The sequence below is a fragment of the Glandiceps talaboti genome, chromosome 17 (genome assembly GCF_964340395.1).
Source record: "Glandiceps talaboti chromosome 17, keGlaTala1.1, whole genome shotgun sequence".
In the NCBI taxonomy this organism is placed as follows: domain Eukaryota; kingdom Metazoa; phylum Hemichordata; class Enteropneusta; family Spengelidae; genus Glandiceps; species Glandiceps talaboti.
Window position 1 is genome coordinate 826,761 of NC_135565.1, and position 18,702 is coordinate 845,462.

Genomic DNA, 18,702 nt, shown 5'->3' on the forward strand with positions numbered 1-18,702 from the left:
AAATGCCTGACTGTAAAACGTTGAGTGTCGGCATTTTTGTCAATTGTTATAAATTTAAAGACGAAAAAAACCGTTTGATGGATGACAATTTTTTTGTCACCGTGAGCATGTGCTTCTGACAGAATCAGGTGCCCGCAGAAGTATTGCCCACACTCCGAGTTTAAGTTCAGAAGTACGGCGTCGATGTATTATGTACGTACACACGATCTCAAGTCAAATGATTTTCCTTCCACGTTTTGTTTTTCAAAATTCGGTGAAGGCTGTTTTATGATTGATTAAACTTGTTCTATTTCCAAAAGCCACGGTGTCATCTCTGAAAGCAGTCAATCTTAACTAAAACTACATTTATTACTATTCATGTCGTATTCGTTTCTAGACTAAAAGGCAAATATAACATCACCGTGTCACATGTGCGAGTACGAGTTCACATCGATACAACCACAAGCGATGTATTTCAAAACAAATGCATGCGGTACGGTGAATACTGATCGAGCCAAGTTTGGTCTCCGTAGCGGTAAATATAATCCCAGTATGTCTCTACGATGTTAGTCGATGTCATGACTAGCTGATAGTGACAACAAATATTGAGCATTTTATGAACGGCTTAGATACATTTTAAGAGTCGCTTTCCTGAATAAAACAACCATTTTCAGATTGCATGCCGACATGGGCGACACATCAAGTAATCAAAGACACAACAACAAACAAATCAAAGCAACTGTGTTTATTTATAGCAATCTGCGGATGGAAATCATGATTTTCCCAGGGAATGATACGTAACACACGTCAATATTACACTGAGGACCTAACTGAAACATTGAAACATTTTAATTTTGCTCACATTGTACATTTGAGTCGTCATGGACTATCGAACTGGCAATTTCAGGAACGACGATTTGCATCATACTCATAGACCTCATGTTTGCTTGTACCGCGCCGCGCCGTTCACACGTGTGAGCTCACACTAGCACTGTAGGCAAACTCGCTCTGTCTTCTTTTGCGTATGGTTGCCTGCAGACACAAATTTATGGTTGTCTGCAGACACAATTTTTTCTATGTAATTTTTATTGAAAATGCGTAAAATACATAAGATTTGCTGTAGTTCGGTGCGTAGTTTCAGAGGGAGTAATTCGAAACTCTAGTCTGACAATTGTCCTCCAAGGTCATATTCATAATCTACCGTCACCCCGCACGTACAAGTTACGTCTGCAAGCATGAGTCATGACTAGATATGATCACACGGAAACACTGTCCCTCCATTCTCAGCCAAGGCCTCGTAACGAAGTTTGGAACGTCTTTTACCTAGTTTCGTTTTCGGCATCGTGGTAGTGTATGCCAAATATGGTAGTGAGTCTTCGAGGGTTGTCCAACGGCAGCTAAAAGTTTTCATATCACGCTGTAGAAAGTAACTGAGCGACCGTATGTTCCGTATTGAAAGATACGCATGCGCAATATGCATGAGTTTGTTGATGTCCCCCTAGCCTTGACACAGTTGATCGCATTACCGAAACGCTACATATTAGCAATGTAAGCGGCCATATATCAGAGTGTTAACCTGTTTTCAAGCCATATTACGATTTTCATTCATTCTAGAGGGTTCAAAGAGACAGAATCACTTACGCGTTCGCAAGTATTGTTTTTACAAGTACCGCGAAATGGTTGAAAAGTTGTCAAAAAATGGGATTTTTTTGCCTTTTTGACCATTTAGAACGTTTCTTCATTTTACTCGTTCTAGCTTATTATACATGCTAGGGAATTCGGGTTTGTTTTATTTGATAATTGAGATGAAGGACGAGAAACTGGTTAGAGGGATTTTTTGTTAGTGAAACAGGCACTCGGCACTACTTTGTTGAAAATGGGGTACGCATACAACAAAATTTGCCTTTTTGACAATTAATTTGAAGCATTTTGGATCAAAATTTCAAAATTTTGTCTAGACAGATTTTGACATGTATATTTATGATCACAACTGTAAAAAATTTTTTTTTAAAAAATCAAAATTGCCTATTACAGAGTGGAAAATATGAAAAATATGATATAATAATATACACAGGTGTCAAATTTCATCATAATTTAAACAAACTCTACTTTAATGTTTTTAATGTTATGATGAATATTAAAGGGACAAACTCAGAAAATTTGGTGTCAATATCTTTATTTTTAACAAAGTTACAACAATATTTGTACAATAAAGAATTGGATGAAAAATAGCCTATACAACAACCTTAAAGGAAGGTCCAATCAAATTTCATTTTGCATACATCAAAATTGCATTTAGGGATTTTAACCTAAAATAACCATGAGAACATCATGTGAATTCACCTCCATGTACACATCCCCATGGGAACATCATGTGAATTCACCTCCATGTACACATCCCCATGGGAACATCATGTGAATTCACCTCCATGTACACATCTCCATGAGAACATCATGTGAATTCACCTCCATGTACACATCTCCATGGGAACATCATGTGAATTCATTTCCATGTACACATCTCCAAGGGAACATCATGTGAATTCACCTCCATGTACACATCTCCATGGGAACATCATGTGAATTCACCTCCATGTACACATCTCCATGGGACCATCATGTGAATTCACCTCCATGTACACATCTCCATGGGAACATCATGTGAATTCACCTCCATGTACACATCTCCATGGGACCATCATGTGAATTCACCACCATGTACACATCTCCATGGGAACATCATGTGAATTCACCTCCATGTACACATCTCCATGGGAACATCATGTGAATTCATTTCCATGTACACATCTCCAAGCGAACAGCCTGTGAATTCACCTCCATGTACACATCTCCATGGGAACATCATGTGAATTCACCTCCATGTACACATCCCCATGGGAACATCATGTGAATTCACCACCATGTACACATCTCCATAGGCATCCCCATTAAATTTCAACCCAATTTGCCAAGTAGTTTTAGCATTATAAAAGACACATTGTTAGCCCTAATTTGCATATCACTTGGATGGGATCATCATGTCATGAACACGACTCAATCTTAACACGCTCCCACCAAATATCAGCCTAATCTGCCAGTAAAAGATACACGTGTACCCCTAATTTGCATATAACTGATGGGATCCTCATGTCAAGAATACTTCTTAATCTAAACACCCCTAACAATGTTCCCACCAAATCTCAACCACATCTGCTCAGTGATTTTGAAATTATAGACTTTTGACCAAAAAGTAACAGTTTTAGACCTAATTTGCATATTTCTGATAGATTCACCAGGGCATGGTCCTGTTGCTAGGCATATTTGCATGCACCTACCCATCCCTGTTGTTATCTAGTGATCTTTGTAATATGCATCATCATTTCATTGTTGCTAAGGGTGTGGTCATGGTTGCTAGCACCAATTGTTTCAAAATATTTTCAACAATAACTGTACAGAGAATAACACCTCCACAAACATCCCTACCAAGTTTCAACCCCATTCACCATGCAGTTTCAAGATATAAGTTTTGTGACCAAAATTGAGAGATTTTAGACCTAATTTGCATATCACTGAAAGTGTCATCACCTTATGAATATAGCTTCATCTACACATCCCCAGATGCTTCCCCATTACATTTCAGCCAAAAATGCTGGGTAGTTTTGAAATGATGGATTTTTGACAAAAAAGACACATTTTTAGACCTAATTTGCATATCACTGATGGGACCATCATGTCATGAACAACTCCTAATATAACACCCTGAAGAACATTTCAACCAAATTTCAGCCAAATCTACACAGTAGTTGTGGAATTAACGATTTTGGGAAAAAAAGACACATTTTTAGACCTAATTTGCATATCACTGATGGGACCATCATGTCATGAACAATTCCTAATATAACACCCTGAAGAACATTTCAACCAAATTTCAGCCAAATCTACACAGTAGTTGTGGAATTAACGATTTTGGAAAAAAAAGACACATTTTTAGACCTAATTTGCATATCACTGATGGGATCATCATGTCATGAACAATTCTTAATCTAAACACCTATAAAAACGTTCCAATCAAATTTCAGATCAATCTGCCGAGTACTTTTGGATTTAAGTTTTTTGACCAAAAATCACTTTTTTTACCCAGATCACACACCAGTGATTAAGATCAGTTTGATTTGAACAATTTCCCAAATAGACACCCGTGGTAATGTACCCATCAAATATCATGGCAATCGGTCCAGCAGTTTTTGCCATGGTACTACTGAACCTTATCAGTTCAGTTGTGCTAAAAAGTATTTGCAGCTGACACACAACTTGCCTATATAAATGACATCCTATACTTACCATCTTGCAGCATGTTGGGCTCCTTGTTCCTTCGTCAGCGCATATAAATTACGAGGTTCTCTAAGTTTTGGTACCTACAATAACAACAACAACACTAATGTATGGCATATGATACAGTTTATTCTTGACTACATGTAAATCTATTGCAAGCTGCAATATCCTGTGCAAGTAAATAATATGCACTTGTTATCTGGTGTTAAATTTGCATGGAACATTCCTGGTTTTATCTTATTTTTGTGTACTATCAGAATACACCTGTAATACATGGACGTGTGCCAACAGACCTGCTACATGCAGGTACGTGTGCCAACAGGCCTGCTACATACATACATGTATACCTGTGTTAACAGACCTGCTACATGCAGGTACCTATGCCAACAGACCTGCTACATGCAGGTACGTGTGCCAACAGACCTGCTAAAAAGGTATATGGGGCTGTTATACTTTTTTGACGATGCTGAAGAATGCTAGTCGAAAGTCTGCAGCATTGTGTTTGCCCTGTAATTCACACGTACTCACTGTACATGCAGATATCAATGTATAGCATCAGCTGTTGTCAGTTCACACTTCGTCTTTATAAATAGTCGAGTATTTGTCATTATTGTAATTAATGGTCATCTACATTGTTCTTTTCTCAAAGACATTTTAATACTTCATTATCTTTTAAATCAATACGCCCATGTGGGCAGAAAATGAAAGTACAATTATTAAAGTGAGCGTGTGTGGGGTCGATGGTAACCAATTGTGACACTTGAAGGTGGTGGGCGGCAACCCTTGAGTAGTGGTCGCCAAGACTGAGTCCCGGACGGTGCCGACCGGCATCGGCAGATCCCTGCATACATACATACATACATACATACATGCATACATGCATACACACGCACTCACGCACGCACGCACGCATAGTGTTGTGTGTGTGTGTGTGTCTGTGTGTGTGTGTCTGTGTGTGTGTCTGTGTGTGCGTGCGTATGTGTGTGTGCATACTGGTCAGAAACCTTTCTGACCAGTATCAAACTATCCCAGGTAGTGTGGTTAATATTCAAATAAATTATCAAAATTATTATCAAAATTATTATCATTATACAATATTTATTTAATTACAAGTGAAGGGGGTTTAAATAATATATAATATTATTAACAAGTCATTGAGAATGACATAGTCCCCGCTATAATTGGGTTTTAAGGAATTATCACTACTCTGATCACGCAACAACATTTGTGAACCTAAAACAAACAGACTTAGATATGTTGTGTGTGCTTGTTGGACATGGTATATGCCTCCAACAATAAATGATTGGTTGGGTATGGGGGATCATATCACGATGAAAATGGAGTCTGAGTTATGGCTTTGGACATGGAAAATTCACAAACAAAATGGCTGCCAGGCAGCCATATTGGATCGTATCACGACGAAAATGGATATGCACATGTATGTCATAGAACGCTGTCCTAATACCAACTTTGAATGAGATCTGTTCTAGCATGTCTTAGTAATGGCTTTGGACATGGAAAATTCACAAACAAAATGGCTGCCAGGCAGCCATATTGGATCGTATCACAACGAAAATGGATATGCACATGTATGTCATAGAACACTGTCCTAATACCAACTTTGAATGAGATCTGTTCAAGCATGTCTGAGTTGTGGCTTTGGACAGGGAAAATTCGCAAACAAAATGGCTGCCAGGCAGCCATTTTGATCGTATCATGAAACAAATTGATGCGCATATGTATGCCATTGTATGTTGCCCCTGTACCAAGTTTGAAAAAAATCGGTCCAGGCATCTCCAAGAAATGGCTCTGGACGGACGGACGGACGGAACCCATTCCATAAGTCCCGGGGATTAAAAACCTATATTTTTTTCAGTTCTAATCTCTGTCCTTTCTGTCCTGTCAGTCTCTCTACAACTTCTTTTCTCTTCTCTTCTCTTCTCTGAATTCCTTGTTACAGGTCTATTTCCTTCATTGTAGCAAGGTTGACAAGTCCCTAGAACAACCTTCTAAGAAGATGAATACTCATCATCTTGATGGATGTCTGTCTGTAGCCATGAACTATTGTATGATTTTATCAGGAGTACTAATACATTCATCCTATTAAACAAAGTGGCATTGACATCGCTATCAAATTTTTCAAGTTATCTAATTTGAAACACTTTTTGAAACACTTGGGTGATTGTCAATGTCATCAGTGTGCTAGAGGAATTATTACCTCCCGTAAGGATACGGGAGGTAATAAAAGGGGGATGTCTGTCTGTGTGTCTGTCATATGTCCGTCTGTGTGTGTGTGTCTGTCTGTCTGTCTGTCTGTCTCATCATTTTCTTAAAAACGGCTCGCTCAATTACACTGAAATTTGGTACACACAATGTTTGGGGTAATGGCTAGACCTGATTAGTTTTTGAGCCAGATCGATCTGTTCATGTTAATTAGAGAAATTTGCATATCAATGAAATCAACTAATTAAGTAATATCACAAGACTGCATACTGCATTAATAGTATTAATGAATAATTTGTATAATTAATTATTTTCTGTAATTATGCTATATCTCAAGAAACCATACTTCAATTTCAATATAATTCAGTACATACGTTTAAGTATAACAAATTGCATATGTTGTTTAAAGTTTGATGATGTACCTTACAGTGTTACTGAATAATTTACATAATTAATGAGTTTTGGTAATTAGGCTATATCTTAAGACTGCATACTTCAATTTCAATACAATTCCGTCCATACGTTAACATAACAAATAGCATATGTCCTATAAAGTTTGTTGATGTACCTTACAGTGTTAATGACTAATTTGCATAATTATTTTCAGTAATTAAGATGTATCATTTAGTACAATATCATGATTTAGTACATAATGTTAAAGGTGATTCGAAATGCTCACATTCACTATTGCTATTTTGCTAGACGACATGTTTGTGAAATGCATTCTGGTTTTAAAACTTTAAGAAAGCGTCTGCAAACACCTTAAAATGATCTTATTTTCAGTCAGTTCCCTTCGGATTTACTTCGAGAATTTTCGGGTATTTCCGGTCCCACCTAGACCACAGGATTATATGACGTCATAAGGGTACTGGTTAGCACGTAGCCTATGACGAGCGTAGTCAACAGGTGAATAAAACTCAACAGCGTTGTGAAAAAATACATTGCTGGTTGTTGTAATAGACATCAGTAAACAAAAACTAAAGTGTACATGTCTTATTAACCAACATTTACCGATATTTACTCACACTTTCTGACTAATTACCAATATCTGTGGGTATAAATGCAACAATACTGTGTCCCCATAATAAATCAAAACGGCTAGACTAGATATACATAAACACTTGTAATGTCGCGTGTTTCACATTCAATGACTTTTATTTGTCTGATTTTTTTAATTATTTACCGACAAGAAGCATTACGATACTTTTGACCTGCATGACGCATCGACAGCATATTTTAGCCCACTTTAATACTTGTACTCGCTGATGTCGCCTTTTGTCAGGTTACTTGGTAAAGGTTTCCATACTTACCATTTTACCCATCTGATAAGTTTGTCAGATTACTTGGTAAAAGTTTCCATACTTACCATTTTACCCATCTGATAAGTTTGTCAGGTTACATGGTAAAAGTTTCCATACTTACCATTTTACCCATCTGATAAGTTTGTCAGATTACTTGGTAAAAGTTTGCATACTTACCATTTTACCCACCTGATAAGTTTGTCAGGTTACTTGGTAAAAGTTTCCATACTTACCATTTTACCCACCTGATAAGTTTGTCAGATTACTTGGTAAAAGTTTGCATACTTACCATTTTACCCATCTGATAAGTTTGTCAGATTACTTGGTAAAAGTTTCCATACTTACCATTTTACCCACCTGATAAGTTTGTCAGATTACTTGGTAAAAGTTTGCATACTTACCATTTTACATGCCTGAAAAATTTGTGAGATTATTTGGTAAAAGTTTCCTTACTTACCATTTTACCAGCCTGATAACTAAAAACAAGCTGAGTTGTTTTGTTAATGTCTTCCTGGAATTTACCATCTGAAAACAAACAGGGATAGTTACAATTAACAATAAAACATTGGACACAAAATATTGATCACTTCAAATCAAATCTAACTTTTCTACTAATAAATTGTATTATACAAAAGCCATATGTGTTTACAACGTTGAATGCCACATAGACATTAGGCTAACAGTATTAACATACAAAAGTCACATGTCTTTACAACGATGAATGCCACATAGACACTAGGCTAACAGTATCAATATACAAAAATCGTGTTTACAACGATGAATGCCACATAGACATTAGGCTAACAGTATTAATATACAAAAGTCACATGTCTTTACAATGGTGAATGCCACATAGACACTAGGCTAACACAGTATTAATATACATTTGTACAAAAGTCATATGTGTTTACAACGATGAATGCCACAAAGACACTAGGCTAACAGTATTAATATACAAAAGTCATGTGTTTACAACGATGAATGCCACATAGACACTAGGTTAACACAGTATTAATATACAAAAGTCATATGTCTTTACAACGATGAATGCCACATACATGTAGACACTAGGCTAACAGTATTAATATACATGTACAAAAGCCGTGTGTTTACAACGATGAATGCCACATAGACACTAGGCTAACAGTATTAATATACAAAAGTCATGTGTTTACAACGATGAATGCCACATAGACACTAACTAGGCTAACACAGTATTAATATACAAAAGTCATATGTCTTCACAATGGTGAAAGCCACATAGACACTAGGCTAACAGTATTAATATACAAAAGTCACATGTCTTTACAATGGTGAATGCCACATAGACACTAGGCTAACAGTATTAATATACAAAAGTCATGTGTTTACAACGATGAATGCCACATAGACACTAGGCTAACACAGTATTAATATACAAAAGTCACATGTCTTCACAATGGTGAAAGCCACATAGACACTAGGCTAACAGTATTAATATACAAAAGTCACATGTCTTTACAATGGTGAATGCCACAAAAACACTAGGCTAACAGTATTAATATACAAAAGTCATGAGTTTACAACAATGAATGCCACATAGACACTAGGCTAACACAGTATTAATATACAAAAGTCACATGTCTTTACAATGGTGAATGCCACATAGACACTAGGCTAACAGTATTAATATACAAAAGTCATACATGTATGTGTTAACAATGGTGAATGCCACCTAGACAGTAGGCTAACACAGTATTAATATACAAAAGTCATACGTGTTAACAATGGTGAATGCCACATAGACACTAGGCTAACAGTATTAATATACAAAAGTCGTGTTTACAACGATGAATGCCACATACATGTAGATATTAGGCTAACAGTATTAATATACAAAAGTCACGTGTTTACAACGATGAATGCCACATAGACACTAGGCTAACACAGTGTTAATATACAAAAGTCACATGTCTTTACAACGATGAATGCCACATACATGTAGAAACTAGGCTAACAGTATTAATATACATGTACAAAAGCCGTGTGTTTACAACGATGAATGCCACATAGACACTAGGCTAACACAGTATTAATATACAAAAGTCATATGTCTTCACAATGGTGAAAGCCACATAGACACTAGGCTAACACAGAGGTCGCGTTAACGCGTTATTTGTGCGTATTTGACGCACTATTTGACACTTGGGACGCCTTTTTTTGGATGTATGCGTCACTGGGGACGCGTCATAAACAGGGGACAAATGGGGCTTACTGTTGGCAAACGTACGGTTATCATCTTTTCTTCGAAGTTGTAGAACAGACATCGTGGAATTAGTCAGTTCTGATTGTAACTATTTATATGTGCAGTGTGACCTGTAAATTTGAATATGACCCATCGTATATAAAACGTTCCAACAGTTTCATGTGCCCCATGACCATTTCCTGACGTGCCGAGCACGTCTTGGGTAGTTTAGAAACTACGTAATATTATAATTACTTATCCACGTGATTAGTTACTTATTAACAGACATGGTTTGGCAGGCCTTACGCTACGGTGAAGCATCTTCCCTCACGATCACGGGCGAAGCGATGATTTAATAGACCACATCGGTGGACAGTAATCTATGCTGAAGCCTTCACGTTGATAAATTCATACTGCCACGTCGCCATTTCATTATCACTAAAACTGAAACTTATTTTGAGCTTCGTTACGGGATCGAATGCATTACGTGAATTTACAGTGAACATGGCACACGTAAGGCGTCGTTCAAGAATAAACGATTGCAACGTAGCGACACAAAATTTGTATCGAACTTTTACAACTGTGTCTCTGTCAAATTGAAGTTCACGCTGTCGTTCATACTTCATCATTCGTGTCATGGAACTTAGTTTATGCATTGCGGTTTTGTATCATGGGGTAGTTTTATGTATTCCGTACGGTCTGACTCCAAGAACCGCCCTACCATTAGCTCTGGATTTATATGCTATGGGGTTTCGACACGTCTTCTCCCACTCCGCTATATATTCATCCGGAGTTCTTTCTCGGAGCACATATTTTTAGAGAGTGATTACCATAGAAAATCGAAAGTCGAGAAAGATGAAGTTAAACCTCTGTACATTGTATAGCATATTCTTGCATATAAATATTTTCTTTTTGGAAGTACAAACTATGTACTTGTAGACGGTGTGCGGGAGAATGACACTGATGTGTTCATGTACATGTATTTACATTTGCAACGTATTTAGTGTACATTTGAAAGACATGTAGTGACTGTTTGCATGCAAATTTGGAAAAGACGCACCGTAATAGGATTTTGACGCTAATTTTGGCAGGAACGCGTCCCAGGGACGCATCAGAAAAAAAGCTACCGCGACTTCTGCTAACAGTATTAATATACAAAAATCACATGTCTTAACAATGGTGAATGCCACATAGACACTAGGCTAACAGTATTAATATACAAAAGTAATACATGTATGTGTTAATAATGGTGAATGCCACCTAGACACTAGGCTAGCACAGTATTAATATACAAAAGTCACATGTCTTTACAACGATGAATGCCACATAGACACTAGGCTAACACAGTATTAATACATGTATACAAAAGTCATATGTGTTAACAATGGTGAATGCCACATAGACACTAGGCTAACAGTATTAATGTACAAAACTCGTGTTTACAACGATGAATGCCACATAGACACTAGGCTAACACACTATTAATATACAAAAGTCATATGTGTTTACAACGATGAATGCCACATAGACACAAGGCTAACACAGTATTAATATACAAAAGTCATATGTCTTTACAACGATGAATGCCACATAGACACTAGGCTTACAGTATTAATATACAAGTCACATGTGTTAACAATGGTGAATGCCACATAGACACTAGGCTAACAGAGTATTAATATACAAAAGTCACATGTCTTTACAATGATGAATGCCACACAGACACTAGGCTAACAGTATTAATATACAAATGTCATATGTCTTTACAACGATGAATGCCACATAGACATTAGGCTAACACAGTATTAATACAATGTATACAAGTCACATGTGTTAACAATGGCGAATGCCACATAGACATTAGGCTAACAGTATTAATATACAAAAGTCGTGTGTTTACAACGATGAATGCCACAAAGACACTAGGCTAACAGTATTAATATACAAAAGTCACATGTGTTAACAATGGTGAATGCCACATAGACACTAGGCTAACAGTATTAATATACAAAAGTCATGTGTTTACAATGGTGAATGCCACATAGACACTAGGCTAACAGTATTAATATACAAAAGTCACATGTGTTAACAATGGTGAATGCCACAAAGACACTAGGCTAACAGTATTAATATACAAAAGTCATGTGTTAACAATGGTGACTGCCACATAGACACTAGGCTAACAGTATTAATATACAAAAGTCACATGTCTTTACAATGGTGAATGCCACATAGACACTAGGCTAACAGTATTAATATACAAAAGTCACATGTGTTAACAATGGTGAATGCCACCTAGACACTAGGCTAACACAGTATTAATATACAAAAGTCACATGTGTTAACAATGGTGAATGCCACATAGACACTAGGCTAACAGTATTAATATACAAAAGTCGTGTGTTTACAACGATGAATGCCACAAAGACACTAGGCTAAAAGTATTAATATACAAAAGTCACATGTCTTTACAATGGTGAATGCCACAAAGACACTAGGCTAACAGTATTAATATACAAAAGTCATGTGTTAACAATGGTGACTGCCACATAGACACTAGGCTAACAGTATTAATATACAAAAGTCACATGTCTTTACAACGATGAATGCCACCTAGACACTAGGCTAACACAGTATTAATATACAAAAGTCACATGTCTTTACAATGGTGAATGCCACAAAGACACTAGGCTAACAGTATTAATATACAAAAGTCATGTGTTAGCAACGATGAATGCCACATAGACACTAGGCTAACACAGTATTAATATACAAAAGTCATATGTCTTTACAACGATGAATGCCACATAGACACTAGGCTAACACAGTATTAATATACATTTGTACAAAAGTCATATGTGTTTACAACGATGAATGCCACAAAGACACTAGGCTAACAGTATTAATATACAAAAGTCATGTGTTAGCAACGATGAATGCCACATAGACACTAGGCTAACACAGTATTAATATACAAAAGTCATATGTCTTTACAACGATGAATGCCACATAGACACTAGGCTAACACAGTATTAATATACAAAAGTCATATGTCTTTACAACGATGAATGCCACAAAGACACTAGGCTAACAGTATTAATATACAAAAGTCATATGTCTTTACAACGATGAATGCCACATAGACACTAGGCTAACAGTATTAATATACAAAACTCATGTGTTTACAACGATGAATGCCACATAGACACTAGGCTAACAGTATTAATATACAAAAGTCACATGTCTTTACAATGGTGAATGCCACATAGACACTAGGCTAACACAGTATACAAAAGTCACATGTGTTAACAATGGTGAATGCCACATAGACACTTGGCTAACACAGTATTAATATACAAAAGTCACATGTCTTTACAATGGTGAATGCCACATAGACACTAGGCTAACAGTTTTAATATACACAAGCGACATATCGGTCAGAATAGCTCCGCTGTTTTTTTTTAATTAAATTTTTTATTTTGGTAACATGTAGAAGTGGTTCAGTTCTTCAGCTCTTCACTATGCAGTTTTGTTTTAGCGATGTAATAAAGTGGTTAGTGGTTTCATATGATGTCTCACTATAATTTATAAAACACATTTTACACAGAAAGTTGGTAATGTACATGTATTGTACTTTTATACCATAGTCACCATTTTATAACAAGAATCTACTGTTATGAAAAATTGCACAAAATCTCAGAAAAAAATGACTGGGAAATGCACACAAGAAAAAGAAAAAAATAGGATTTTGAGGTTGGCTATAAATAATTCCAGTCTTACAGCTTTAACCCTGTAAAATTTTAATGATGAATGAAATAAACTATGGATCTAAAATAATTTTGATGCAATTTCAATTTCAATTTTCTAACAAATTTACCAAGTCAACAACATTCAACTTGTACTTGTAGTAGATATATATAGGGAAGAAATGTATTAATCGCCATCTTAGTTTCCGGACGGCGACAATCCCAAGGGACTAACCTGGAAGAGAGTCATTCTTAGCCATACGTTACAGTGGTAACACTCGTTCATGTTCGATTACCTTTCACAAAGAAAACACAACGAAATGGTTGAAGTGATCTTTTTTTTTTAATTTCTTTTCATCACAAAAACAAAATCTGCGTGATCAAAAGTGTTGTAAACTAAACCAGAAAGAATTATCGGACTGGCTAAACTTCCCGCTGAACTGGAGTAAGGTCCAAGCCTCGATAGTACATGTACGTGAGGAAATCGTCTCAAACTAGCGATACAACTTTCAAAATATAACTTGACATGTCTTCATTTGTTAGAGTTATACAATTCAAGACGGGTTTTCACTCAAAAACAATAATTCTGTGAATAATGACACTCTGAACGCAGCGATTTCTCGGACGATGTTACCACTGTAATGTATGGCTGACAACGACTTGCTTCCGGGTTAGTCCCTCGTGCATCCAGGTACTTGGGATTGTCGCCGTACGGAAACTAAGATGGCGATTAATACATATATCGTCTGATATTTTAATTTACGGAGTTTCTTGTGACCAGCGCAGTCTCGGTATGATCACTGACTAGTCGTGCTTGCATACGGAGTAATGCGGGACTCGATTTTGACAAATTGTCCCTACTATTTGTTTAGAGTCAAGTCAGCAATACAGACTCGTGCACCGCCTGTCGTATGTAAGCAGGGCTAACCACTGCAGAGAGAACCTTTTCGGATTTAAAATTATATGTAAAACAGGGAAAGATACGAAAAACATAACGCAAAGTCTGAAGCCAAATTAAAGTTGTAATTATTTTAATTATTTTTACTTGCCAAATATTTGCATTTTGGAAATGGCAAGACACGTTCATGTCATTTAACTTTACATGTAAATTGTCAGCCAATAAACAAAGTTTGGTCGATTCACAGTCGGCAGTGAGACTGCTCTTGCATAACTTCAACCGCATGCCTAGGCATGCTGCCTTCCTTACGCGAGTTGTCTTCATTCTGGTTCACTGTCACTCCAAATCGCCCGACAATATAGAATTAATCACAAGTTACATGTTATCTGAAAACATCACATTTTTTTTTATAGTGGGTCTGAAGTGTGAAGTGTGATTTTAGTGAATACCAAGAACGTCCGGTGTTGCTACTTGCTGTGGAAAATCGCCCGGTCAAACGAGGTCAGCTTCAGCTTCTGGTCAAATCAGTCGTTTTCTAACGAAAATTCTTGAACGGAGCGTTACACAACGATCCTACTAAATTTACTTGCCATAGTTATTTAAAACACATAAAAATCCACCTTTTTGTGAAATTTGTAAAACTTTCCGGTCCGAAAAAGCGAAAAACCGGGTCGAAATTTCAGGGCATCAAGTATGCGTTGCGAATTCGTCGGAAAATCGGTATTCCTAAATGTAATTCCAAAATTTGTGTTGCTGGTACGAAAGAAGAGATGTCAGTTGAGGTTTAGGCGTTTACAGTATCTAAAATGTTGGACTCTAGTGAAAGTTATGGCGAGTTGAACATACCCAAAAATAAGGCCTGTGAGCAGCCATTCAACGAGTAACAGTCGCGATCTGAAGGATAGATTAGATGCACACGATGCATGCAAATGAGGGTGTTGCGGACTGGCTGATTATGTAGAAGGGGTGCAGAATTTGGATTTGAAGTTTACAACCCTGTTTCGAACAAACGCTTGTCATTTGGGTGCACAATGCGTAGAATTATGACTATAGCACATATTACATTGCTTGTTTGATGTCAATAGTGTCTTTTGAAAAGTGGCAGTTTACTTAAAGTCTTGTGGTGTGATTTCCAATATGGCGTCAGTCATAATGCTCATTAACATATTCATTTTTTTTCAAATTACAAAAAAAAATCATAAAAAATAGAAGAGAAGATGTGCTGACTTGAAATTAACAAATCTAAGTAAGCTACCCTCTGTGCATCAACACACCAAATATCAAAGCAATCTGACGCGTTGTATTTGAGGAGATGATGAAAATGTCATTTTTGAAAAAAAAAATTGCACAGATCAACTTGGCATGAACAAATCTGAATAGCCTCCCCCCAGGGAACATGCACACCAAATATCGAAGTATTCTGGCTGTTACTTTCGGAGAAGATGATGAAAATATAAAAATTTGACGGACACCTACATTTTTTTATGTACATTTTTTGTATGATTCACCTATACTCTCTATACTGTATTCTCACCTATACCTAAAGCTACGCTTTCAGCTTTCGCTGACAGCGGAGCTAAAAAGTCATATGTCTTTACAACAATGAATGCCACATAGACATTAGGCTATTAAACACAGTATTAATATACAAAAGTCATGTGTTAACAATGGTGAATGCCACATAGACATTAGGCTAACACAGTATTAATATACAAAAGTCATATGTGTTAACAACGATGAATGCCACATACATGTACATGTAGACACTAGGCTAACAGTATTAATATACAAAAGTCATATGTCTTTACAACGATGAATGCCACATAGACACTAGGCTAACACACTATTAATATACAAAAGTCACTTTCTTTACAATGGTGAATGCCACATAGACACTAGGCTAACAGTATTAATATACAAAAGTCACATGTCTTTACAATGGTGAATGCCACATAGACACTAGGCTAACAGTATTAATATACAAAAGTCATGTGTTTACAATGATGAATGCCACATAGACACTAGGCTAACACAGTATTAATATACAAAAGTCATGTCTTTACAACGGTGAATGCCACCTAGACACTAGGCTAACACAGTATTAATATACAAAAGTCACATGTCTTTACAATGGTGAATGCCACATAGACACTAGGCTAACAGTACATTGTATTAATATACAAAAGTCATGTGTCTTTACAATGCCAATGGTGAATGCCATATAGACACTAGGCTAACAGTATTAATATACAAAAGTCATATGTCTTTACAATGCCAATGGTGAATGCCATATAGACACTAGGCTAACACTAACAGTATTAATATACAAAAGTCGTGTGTTTACAACGATGAATGCCACAAAGACACTAGGCTAACACAGTATTAATATACAAAAGTCATATGTGTTAACAATGGTGAATGCCACATAGACACTAGGCTAACACTAACAGTATTAATATACAAAACTAGTGTGTTTACAACGATGAATGCCATATAGACACTAGGCTAACACAGTATTAATATACAAGTCATATGTCTTTACAACGGTGAATGCCACATACATTTGTAATTCCTTTTATGATGCTACAGTCGGTTCCCCACGAGCAGTGGAAAAGTACTAAAATGTCTGAATTCATCGCCTCAAGGCCTAATGAAAAGTGAACTACTGTAAATATATTTTATTATAATATACCTAGTGATAATGCTGTGCCATGATTCGCTAGAATCAGTCACGTGATAGGAAAATAGAATGACTATTTCCCTAGGGGAATAGTTCCATCAACTATTACATGGTCACGTGACCACCGCGAGTTCACAGTAGGTCAAAATGGCAGCTTCTGACGATGTCGTCTGCCAACCTCAAGAGAAGAGGGCAAAATTTTCCCTTCTGTCGGAGCAAGAACTTCAACACCAACAGCAAAGATTCACGTAACACAAAGCATGTCATTCACTACGCCACCAAGTTCATTTTGAATAACTTTCATTGTATTTCATAATGAGTTGAAAGAATTAAAATTATTAAACTTGTTCAATAATGCAAACATTTAAGCATGAGGTATATTATAAAACACATATTGCCTGGCCTATATTTGGGCTATAGCACCCATTCATTACCCCCTCGTGACTGTGAGTTACCAGATTCTGGTAACCAGATTCTGGTAACTGACAGTCCCTCGGGTGTAATAAACGGGTGCTATAGCCCTCATAGCCAGGCAATATGTGTTCAATATTTGACAGGAGGACAGCAAAAAAATTATCTCAAAATTTATTCTCTAAATCGGTAACAAATGCCCATGAATCGGTAGTATCAGCGCCAAAATTGGCGAAGGGGCACTTTTTGCCACCATGCATACCAATCAATGGAAATATGCAGCTAGCCATTTGAACATATGCCACGGTAATACGATCGTTTCATAGAGTACACCGAGTTTTGACAGCCACCTACTATTATTCCATGTGCCATCCAAGTCAAAATTAAATAATATAAATTTTCACAAAAAGAGCCGTTATTTACATTTACATCGTAAACAATGTCAGGGGAGACATTTTGACTGCAGCCATGTTGAAATTTGAATTTTACCTGAAAAAACCCACGCTAAAAAGTCGATTGGAAAATCCTCAGATTGTGCGTAATCTACCCACCACTGACCAGTATACAATGTACATGTAAATTGAAATTGTATGAGTATTATTCATTATTGAATGTTGCCACAAAGAAATATGACCAAAATAATTCTTTATATTGGTAAAAATTGGCCTCACAGTGATAGTATGGGTGTAGGTTAAGAGGCAACAAGTTACGCATTTTGCCAACTTTCACTACGACACTCGTAAATTCCCCACTGAGATCACACGAACTTAGCGGTACTTCTGATACTTATATGTACCAAATGTAGTTCCCACGACCAACTACATGTAATCAACGATGTATTTCTGTGAAATTCTGTGGAAATTTCTTTGGACAGTTGACAAATTTACATTGTAGGATGTTATGAGAGT

The 18,702-nt window shown here is 36.6% G+C and overlaps 1 protein-coding gene across 1 annotated transcript in view; it reads right to left on the minus strand.

Annotated features, from left to right (window-relative positions):
- The window catches only part of LOC144448602 (cytosolic carboxypeptidase 2-like), a 211,183-nt gene that overhangs the window by 184,792 nt on the left and 7,689 nt on the right, over positions 1-18,702 (minus strand). The window contains exons 4-5 of the mRNA XM_078138878.1: positions 8,293-8,360; positions 4,321-4,394 (exon numbers count right to left, since the gene is read on the minus strand). Coding sequence (XP_077995004.1) covers positions 4,321-4,394; positions 8,293-8,360 — 142 coding nt within the window. The remainder of the gene's footprint in view (positions 1-4,320; positions 4,395-8,292; positions 8,361-18,702) is intronic.